General features: G+C 36.3%; 1 protein-coding gene across 1 annotated transcript; it reads right to left on the bottom strand.

The window, feature by feature from the left end:
* Window positions 1–5,401: 5,401 nt before the first annotated feature.
* On the bottom strand, window positions 5,402–8,504 carry LOC147565734 (GEM-like protein 1). The gene is made up of 4 exons (XM_086652225.1): window positions 7,972–8,504; window positions 7,643–7,744; window positions 6,552–6,823; window positions 5,402–5,851 (listed from the first exon to the last, which is right to left on the bottom strand). Exons 1-4 carry the CDS (start codon window positions 8,324–8,326, stop codon window positions 5,669–5,671), a joined length of 912 nt encoding a protein of 303 aa, XP_086508351.1. The 5' UTR covers window positions 8,327–8,504; the 3' UTR covers window positions 5,402–5,668.
* Window positions 8,505–10,259: the final 1,755 nt, after the last annotated feature.

Below are 10,259 nucleotides of genomic sequence, written 5' to 3'. Positions count from 1 at the left end.
GCAGTGTTTAATTATTTAGGAATTCTAATTCAAGTCTATCTAGGAAAGTCCAAAACCCTATAAGAGGGATATCTAGTTTGTCTATTATTTTGAGATTTGAAAGAAAAACCCCATTGAAGTTTTAATAAAGTTTATTATTTAGAGTTATTTGATCTTTAATTTCATTGTTCTTATTTAGTTATTCCATATCTTTAATTCCGCTGCGTTTCTACATCAAGTGGTATCAGAGCCATAATTTTTTTTTTCTTCATCACTTTTATCATCATGGTTAATACTACTACTACTACACCAACTAAGGAGAAATCACCAACTTTCTCTTCTGAATGGGACAACATTAAAGAAGGGCTATCTGCAGGAAGAAAATTGGAAGAAGGGTTCAATGAGTACAAAAAGGAAACAACAGAAAAATTCGACAAAATCGATAAAAGATTCGATCAACTCAATGACTCCATCACCATCATCTCCAAACAACTTGAAGGTATGTGTAAAAACCAAACTCCACCTCCTACCACTATCACACATCAACCCTCCCCACTAACGGGCACCACCACCACCACAACTACTCGGTTTCCCCCTCTAGGTTTCTCCTCCGAACCGACGACACCACTCTTCGGCCACACCATTAGCCACCCTCCACCGATTATAACACCACCCTTCACCACCTCCTATTCACCAAACACATTTTTTCCAACACCTAGCTACCCCCCCTATACCCACTTTTCAACACCACCATCATTCTCCTTCCCCGAGCCGACGACAACACCACACAGACCACCACCCGAGAGCCACCTCTCGGCCGATCACAATACCCTCACCACTCCACAAACCAACAACCGAAACATCACCAACCTAACCCAACCAATTGGCCCTTTAGGAACCGTTACAACCCATCAAGACCCACGTACCCTTTACCCGTATAACCGATACCCATCATTCCCAACAAACCCAATCGAAACCAACCCACCGTACCATCAACATCACTACCAATACAACCCTCCTACCGAAACACGATCAACCACCACACCTTTTGATCCGGTAACACCACCTTCACAACACCGTCGCCCCCTTGAAACCGAACCACACCACAACCTCCCTTTCCAACCCGACAACACTACCAACCAACGTCATCAAAACCACCCGGTCAACCGAAACCGAGACCACCTCTCCACCAATTCTCTAAACCGTGACCTTACTACCACTCTCACCCGTCCAACCAACATACAACAACGACAAACTTTGGGAGTACAAAGCAACCAAACCGAACGTGATCACTACATTCCACCCACCGACATCGAATCTCCAAATCCTAGTTCATCATACCGTATTCGAATGGAGGTACCTTCATATGATGGTTCGATTAATATTGAAGATTTCTTGGATTACGTCTCTAGAGTTGAGATATTTTTTGATGTTATGCAAGTTGAAGGCCCTGAACAGGTACGTTGTGTAACTGGTTATTTATCTAAAACTGCTCTTACTTGGTGGAAACAGGAATCTGAGAATCGTCGTTTATTAAACCTTCCACCTATTTCTTCATGGTTAGAATTGAAACCATTAATGTTCTCCCGTTTTCTCCCTCCGGATTATGAGAACCAACTATGTGTTGATTATTTACGTTGCCGCCAAGGAAGACGTTCTGTTGAGGAATATGCTTCGGAATTTCAAAGACTTATTACTAGACTTAATCTCCCAGATTCAGAGTCCATGAAAGTAGAAAAATTCAAGGACGGACTTCGTAATGATATTAAAGATTTGGTTAATTTGAGGGCTTTTAATTCGGTTTCTGAATGTATTAGTGTAGCTCGGTCTTTTGAATCTGATTCACGTTCAATTTTTCGAGGACATAGTACGAGAAATCAAACAGTCAGAACTCTACCAGATGAATTAGATCAATCAAAGCAGGCGGAAGACATACTAAATCACTAACAGAAAATCCTTATAAAAGGCCTCCACCAGTTAAGTGTTATCGTTGTTTTGAAACAGGCCACTATTCTAATGCTTGCCCCTCTCGCGGTAAAGCTAATTTGGTAGAAAAGAAAGCTGATTCGGATACAGATGAGGATCAATTTGAACGAATTAACACCATTCCCGACAATGGTGATAGGGTTATGTTACTCACTAGACGAGTTCTTTTCACACCTTTCAAGAGGAATTTATCTCAACGAAAGAATTTGTTCGTTACACGGGGAACAGTACTGAATAAAGTTTGTACTATTGTGATTGACAATGGTTGTGTAGAGAATTTGATTTCTACTAAACTAGTCAATTTCTTGGGTATTCCTACAGTGATTAAATCAACACCATATAAAACAGCTTGGATTCAGTCCGGTACTACTACAAGAGTTGATCATATGTGTACTATTAATCTTTCTATTGGTTCTTCTTATGTGTCTACAGTTAATTGTGATGTTACAGATATGGATTTATGCCACATCATATTAGGACGGCCATGGCAATCTGATGTTGATGCCACTTACCGTGGTCGTTCGAATGTTTATGAATTTCCATGGAAGAAGAAGATTGTGACATTATTACCAATTGAAGATGGATCGGAGGAACTACATTCTCTTCACAAACGGTTCGGGACGAACCTCTTGAGGGAAGAGGATGCTGATGCAGGGGCACCCGGCATGGAGACTAATTCCATGACCTAACCCGGTCATGGTCCAATCGGCCAAAGAGAGAAGACTTAGAAAGTTCTTATTTTAGTATGTTTATTAATTAATTTTGGTTTAGGAATTATGCTATTTTAATATTTCCAATAATTGGAAAGGTCCAGAGTTAGTCCAGTTATTTAGGCAAGTTGCAGTATTTAATTATTTAGGAATTCTAATTCAAGTCTATCTAGGAAAGTCCAAAACCCTATAAGAGGGATATCTAGTTTGTCTATTATTTTGAGATTTGAAAGAAAAACCCCATTGAAGTTTTAATAAAGTTTATTATTTAGAGTTATTTGATCTTTAATTTCATTGTTCTTATTTAGTTATTCCATATCTTTAATTCCGCTGCGTTTCTACATCAATATACAACTTTATTTTTATTTTTTATAAAAACTAGTATAAATTTTATGCCTTGTGTATCTGCTTTTATGCAGGACATTTTCTAATAAACAAAAAATAAATTATCCATCGCTTGTCTGTTGGATGCAAAACATAAAAAACATAAAATGAAGTTTGTACTACATACACCAAAACACACAATTTTTATTGATGAAAAGTTTAGTGATAATTTTTTGATAGTTTCATCTTGGCCCCTTAGATATGACCACTTCAACAAAGGGTCCCCTTAAAGATGGTTAATTTTTATTTAGATTTTTTTTAATGTTTTTCTTAGTCAATTTTAACAATTAGCATAATTTATTTTTCATTCTTATCATAAAAAATCCTCCATGTCGACTGTTAAAATTGACAAACATGAATTTTTTTTTTCTAAAATAGAAGATGGTTATCTTTTGGAGACCATTTCCTTGATTTTTTGGGCGATCTAAATCTTGACTTTTTAAATTTGCCTTTTTATTTTACTTTACCTAGGCCCTCATTGTTTTGTTTTTCTTTGGACCATTTGTGCAAAATGGGGAGAGAGAAAATAAAAGGACAGTATGGATGTTGACTTGACGAAATGAGATTGCTCCGACGTGATCTCTGATTATTCATTTCGTGTATTCTTTTTGGCAGCCTTTTCTACTTGGTGCTTTTCCTATTTATTTATTTTGTATTGATCACAGGCAATCCACTTGTTATTCAACCTTATTTTCATTCAATTAGTAAAGAGAAGATTCAACCCCCAATTGTTCTAAGACTTAAAAAAAAATTGTTCTAGACTTAAAAAAAAATTGTTCTAGACTTAAAAAAAAAATAAAAAGATAATGTGGTCGGTCACGATGGACCAAATATTATAGGAAAAAGATATTTTGACTGATTTTTCATCCTCAACCGAGTCAATCTCCACGAGAGATCGACCATTTTTTTCGAGATTTGTATGTACAAGGAGGTTTTTAGAGGAACAAGATATTGGTCGGGGTGTTGATTCCAAGACTGATGTCAGTTTAGCTCACAAATTCATATCAAGATAAATCTTACGAAGTAGAATTACCTTCACTCACATGCAGGGGCGCCCCAGACCCAAAGCAACCAAAGCAGCTGCTTTGGGCCCCAACCTACCCGAGGACCTCTCGGATCGAGTTTATGGGATAGTCTGTTTGTATTAAATAAAATTATAACTAAAATGTTTGCAAGAAATGAACAATAGCTCATTGGTTAAGATGTTTAGTATTAAGTGTTCTATCATTATATTTTTTAGTTCCAAAGAACGATAATCGAATTTTACACTTGTAATAGTCAATGTAGTCACCAAGTTAGTCTTGATCGGCTCATAAGTATATTGTTGGTTTTAAAGATCAATTTTTGCTGCCTCCAATTATAGCAATGAGTTAAATTGCTTATATTTGACAATAGACTCATGGTTGTTGGTGTAACTATTAAACAAGTAAAGAAAGTTAAAGATCAAAAAAAGATTACAGAGGAAATATAATGATAGAAGTGAGGACCACTAAGAGTGAGAGATGAGAGGACCACTTAGGGTTAGAGAGAGAGAGAGAGAGTGATAATAGCATGGGAGAAAGCAATGGTTTCAAGGTGAATAAATGTCTGACACTCCCACCATGTTGGCCTCCATCACCACCACCATCACCAATAGATTTATGGATTTGGGTTATAAAAGAATATGTGGTTAGTTTTCTAAAGTTCATTCATAAATGATGGGTTTTCTTGGGAAGTTTTGGGTCCAAGGTGAAAATAATGGTCCTTAAATACACGGTAACTTCGTACAACTTAATTTGTATGACGTAAAAAATATTACACATTTCTACACTTTCACTAAACAGTTAACCCTTTATTAATTTATTTGTATATCAGTATATCTGCCCGAGGGTAAAATACAATACTAAGAAAAATTAACTTATTATTTATTTGTGATTGTTGTTTTGGGCCTATGGTCGTGCGCCTTTTTATTGTTCGGCCCCTTGCTTAGCCATTTGAAGACTTTACTCGCGTGTTAACTTCAAAGCCCGACAAAACTAAGATGAGTAATATAGAAATAAGCTTAGATTTTCCACTTGTTGATCATCTTCATAAACAATGGAGACAGAAATAAGAATCAACCTTACGTTGAGAATGAAAAAATCAATCAAGAGAAATAAAGATAGTTGACTCGAAAATGACGACCTAAATAGGAATCAACCGTACACTAAGAATGAAAAAGCCCATCAAGAGAGAGAAAGAGAGTTGACTCGAAAATGACGATCGTTGATTTCGTGTACATCTCGAGTAGGCATTCATTTGTAACCTCTTTTAGCTTTACTCTTCTTTAACTAAATACAAGTCCTCAACTCCATTATGGCTGCCCCTAATAAAACCTTCAAATTTATTCATTCACTTCCAAAAATGAGTTAAATATATGTTGGATTACAACAATGATTCTAATATATTAAGCACAAACAAGTATACCAACCAATTTTCCATTAGTCCTTCAAACTCTAAAATCACTTCCATTCAGAGACGATAACGCCGAACAAACCGTCCACCAATTAGAGCCACAACAGAGAAAACAATATGATTTTTTTTCGGTTCAAATATTCCAAGTAACGAAGGAATATTGAACCTTCAGGGAATTAATGCAGGTTGTGTGATCTTAAAGCTTCCTGTAGGCAATGAACGCCATTGTCGTAGTTCACAAAACCCATAAACCAAAATTCATGGCCGTCGACAGAAATAACTTGGATATATTTTTCAGCAGGATTTGTTTTGCTTGCTGAAGGATTAACAGCTTTAAGTTGATGTAAAGGAATAACTACCTGTATTTTGATAAAAAAGGAAGCTAGTTAAACAATCTCATTCAACGTTATTCACACAAATCGTTTACAGTTGAGCATAAAGATATCGAGTTCACAAAGCATAAGAAAAAAATAAGCGAACAGTTAAGTTATATATAAGCGTGTCAATTGGCGAACTGCAATTTAGGATTCGAATAGTAGAGCTAGAGGTGAAACCATGAATTTCTGTAGAGGGAGACTGGTTTATAACTTTATATACCATGATCGAATGGATATTGGATAGAATAACCGGGCCATTCATATGCACACAAAAGTGCAGCACCTATTGAGGCCTTCCAAACAAAAGCACTAGTGACTAGCCTAGGAGATTCTGCCCCTTTCGAGCTACCTAGAAGCAGAAATATTTTCTTCTTTTCCTTTATATTGTTATCCCGAGGCCAGACTGGCCCTTGACAATTTAGCCTGACAAATTAAATGGGGCCTACTTGGGTAATAGGTAATCATTTTTTGAACAAATATCTGGCCGTACTTGCCCGATAAGTCCATGCGGCCTGCCAGCTTTCTGCATGGGCGGCCGAGCCAATTTCAAAAGTACCAACGGGTGTCCGGCCCAATTGGCACCCCTAATTGACTGTAAAATATCCCTCAGAATCGTTCTTCATAAAGGTTTTGAATTATCATAACACATGGCATGTGCAACTATATTTTGAGTAGAGAGTACCTTATAATAGCTCCACTCTGTTCGTTCTTCAACTTTGTATGAAAGAGGAGTATCACTACAAAATGCAATTTTTGCAGTTGACAGATACAAAGTTCCCATAACTGGACCAGCAGAAGTTGATAGATAACAAGCGAAGGAATCTTGAAGCTGCTCGTCTGGAACTGTTTCAAAAGATTGTTTAAATATCTTCTCATAGCCACCTTCTGCTAGAACTTTGGTAGATTGAGCAATCCTTCCCATAGCGGCATCAGTCACACTAGGAGCCGTTTTCACTGATAGAAAGATAAAGTCAATTTAGTCCTTCAATAATATGAAACTTCTTTCCACTGGTTTATGGAGACGAGAGAACTATGAAGATAGAGAATAACGCATCAACAAGAACAGTTTCGAGTTAATTAAGGTTAACTGCTATGGAATATGAACTGATAAAGTTTTGAAAAATGTTTCACATTTAAACAAATACTAGTACTTGTCTCGAACCTTTGATACAATTTCTTGAATTTCTATATTTTCATCATCTCCGTCAAAGATAATGCAACTCAAGCTTTTTTGTTTATGTCTAAACAAAGTTTTCCTTACCTTTCTCAAAAGGAAGTGGAAATCATTACATGGAAAAGGCTGAAAAGGGAATTCTACTTTGTTAATGTTGCTACAAGTCGGTATCACAAACCGATAGAATGTTAGTTGTTAAAAACAAAAAGAACATGGTCAATATATGGTTGGGTAGTCGGGGAATCTTCCTGTTAAGGACATCTTGGTAAGATAAGCTTGAGAATAGTCCCACAAACTTCGTTTATGGTTGGAAAGATCTAGGTCCTCTCCACTCATCGCCAATTGGTTTTAAGTTTGATGTTCACAAACTTAACCTCCTAATTATGATTAAAGATCAGCACAAGTATAAGCAATATGGGATCAAGTTAAGTTCATAGTACTCAAAGATCTAATTAACCATTATCCATCCAAATTTTTTTCATATATTGAACTGAATCTTTGATCCTCTGTCTATAAATCAATCAATATAAGTATCTAATTGATGCTATATGATTTCAATTCATTTTAAAGCCATCAAATTTATTTGAAACAAAACTCACAATGTTGCCAAACGTTTCCAGCAAGATCTTCAGCTTTCTTTGTTGCCTCTCCCACCCTTTTACTCCATCTCCCAAGTGCATCTCGAACTGAATCCATTCTCTCTGAATTATCACAAACAAGCTTTCACCATTAGAGAGAGAGAGAGAGAGACCCAAATCATATGTTAATCAATCAAACCCAATTCATATGTTAATCAATCAAACCCAATTCATATGTTAATCAATCAAACAAACCCATTTCGTATATTGATCATCAAACCCATATTATATACTAATAATTCAAACCCAATTCGATCTAAATCAAATCCAAGAGAAAAAAAAGGACTAACCCTTAACGGAGGATGAAGAAGAAGGAACAGGGGAAGCAGAGATATAGGGATTAGTTTCAGGGGGCAAAGAAGTTGCAGGAAGAGGATAATCATCCGCCATTGGAACTGATGAATCTCTCATCAATTCATTACCCAAATTATTCGAATCACTCGTTGAAGAAACTGAATCGATTGTCTTCTTCTTCGTTTTTGATTCAGATTCAGATCCACCACCCATTATAAATTTTCCTAAATTCTCCTCTTGAACTTGATCATTTTGATCAAGTTTAGGGTATGGAGCATAATCCGATGAGTGTTCGATCGGATTTTTCTTGTTCTTATCGGATTGATCGTCGGTGTTGATTTGTTTTTCCATCCTTCAAAAATTCAGAATCTCGAGGAAGAAAAAGGGGAAATCCTTGAGTAGGGGTTTCCTTGGTGATTTGTTGTTATTACTTTTGAGGCTCCTTTTTGTTTGAGGGAGGAGTTTCTTTCTCTCTCTATGGTCAATTATTTAGAGTGTCCTTTGGTAAGGGGAGCTGGGTATTCTTGTTGAGGAGATATGGTACAAAATCAGTTTTTTGTACTTTGGTTTCCTATAGGTGTGCACTCGAGTCGAGCTTTTAACGAGCTACAGCTTGGCTCGACTATTGCTCGTGTTCGACTCGAAAATTAACGAGTTCGAACCCAAAATCATGCTCGTTTATGTAAACGAGCCAAGTTTGATCACTCTATAGCGTATCCCGAACTACTCGTGAACAACTCGTTTAACATACTATTATAATAGAGTAGTACATAATTACGTATTAATTTTGAAACTTGTACATGGAATATCAACCATTAAAAGATTATTGCATTATGAACCATTAAGCATTATTATTGTATGTGACAAATGATCATTGAAGTATTTTGATAATTTAGGAAGTTGTTTTAATTTGAAGTATTTTAATAAACGAGCTTAAAACAATGCGAGCTCGAGCTCTTTCAAACATATACGAGTCGAGCTCGAGAAAATGGACAATTACTCGAAGGAGTTCGAGCAAACAGTCAAATACACTAATCGAGCTTGAACACCTACTACTCGGCTCGATTCGAGTACACCCCTAGTTCTCTATCCCAAATTTGTATTAGGAGTTCGTTATTTTCTATTTGAAATTAAATAGTAAAATATAAAGTGATAAAAAATAATTTTACAATTTAAAAAATATAATGGTAATTTTTCTTTTTTGTCTTCTTCATCCTTAAACCCTAAATATTCCAATAACAATACTTCTATTTTCTTCTTCGCAATCAAGTAAAACAACAACCATTATTAATAAATAACTACTTTATTTATTCTCACTTTCTTCTTTTATTGGATGCTTACATTTATTATCTCTCAAGATGTTTTTAATATTGGTTTAACGGAGGAAGAAGATATTTTTTAATCGAGCCAACGACCACAAACTCTATCAAAGATATTCACCAAAATATACCATTGTCAACTTTACTTGGTAAAAAGTCGTCGGAGATTTGTAATTAATGAAGGTAAGAGAGTGTAAGAGGAGAAGCCGGAGGGGAGATTCGGGAAAGCCGAAGTCAGAAAGGAAGAACCGAGTGAAGAATTTTTTTTTTTTTTTAATTATTTCTGATTAATTTGACCTTATTACATTTTGGTCTCTCAAATCATGAGTTTCACATTTAAATCAATAACATATAAGGTCTTTAAAATAATAATCCAAAAGTTTTATCTCTTTTTACAAATATTCGTAGCTCCCCAACAACAATGTTCAGCTTCCCTTACCAAACGCCTTTAGAATTTGTGAAGCAACAATAGTTTTATACTCCCGAAAGTTAGTTTGTAAAACCTAACTCCCGAGTCTTGAGATAATTTTGTTAAAAACCCAAATAATGGAGGGTGTGATTGGGTCGAACAGACGTCAGAGAGTAAATAGTAGAGAGAGAGACAATGGGGCATGTAGAATTCCAATGCACCTAGAGACAACCACTAGAATGGAGAGTGAAGAGATGTGATGTAAGAGCAACTCCAACCCGGTGGGGCTAAGGTTGAGGCTCATCCCCAACTCCAACCCCACTGCACTAATCTGAGGCTCCGACTCAAGTGGGCCTTCAGAGTCGACTGAAGACTTCCCCACATGACCGTTGGAGTTTCAACGATCATGTGGGGAAGCCCTTTTGGGCGTTGGATTTGCTCCAACGACCAAAATTGGCTGGTTCCCCACAAGGAAACCTATAAAAAAACTGAATTTTGAAAAGAAAAACTGAAAATAGTTCACATACACATGTTTTGCACATACACACAACCACAC

This window comes from Eschscholzia californica, unplaced genomic scaffold, assembly GCF_041429995.1.
Source record: "Eschscholzia californica isolate CP2 unplaced genomic scaffold, dmEscCali1.0.p SCAF_1, whole genome shotgun sequence".
Classification (NCBI taxonomy): domain Eukaryota; kingdom Viridiplantae; phylum Streptophyta; class Magnoliopsida; order Ranunculales; family Papaveraceae; genus Eschscholzia; species Eschscholzia californica.
This window is presented reverse-complemented; position numbering and strand designations above follow the sequence as displayed.

Coding starts and splice junctions, on each gene's coding strand:
- LOC147565734 (XM_086652225.1), bottom strand. CDS start 8,326: ATGGAAAAACAAATCAACACCGACGATCAATCCGATAAGAACAAGAAA. Junction 7,745..7,971: donor TTCTTCATCCTCCGTTAAGG/GTTAGTCCTTTT, acceptor GTGATAATTCAG/AGAGAATGGATTCAGTTCGA. Junction 6,824..7,642: donor TGGAAACGTTTGGCAACATT/GTGAGTTTTGTT, acceptor TCTTTCTATCAG/TGAAAACGGCTCCTAGTGTG.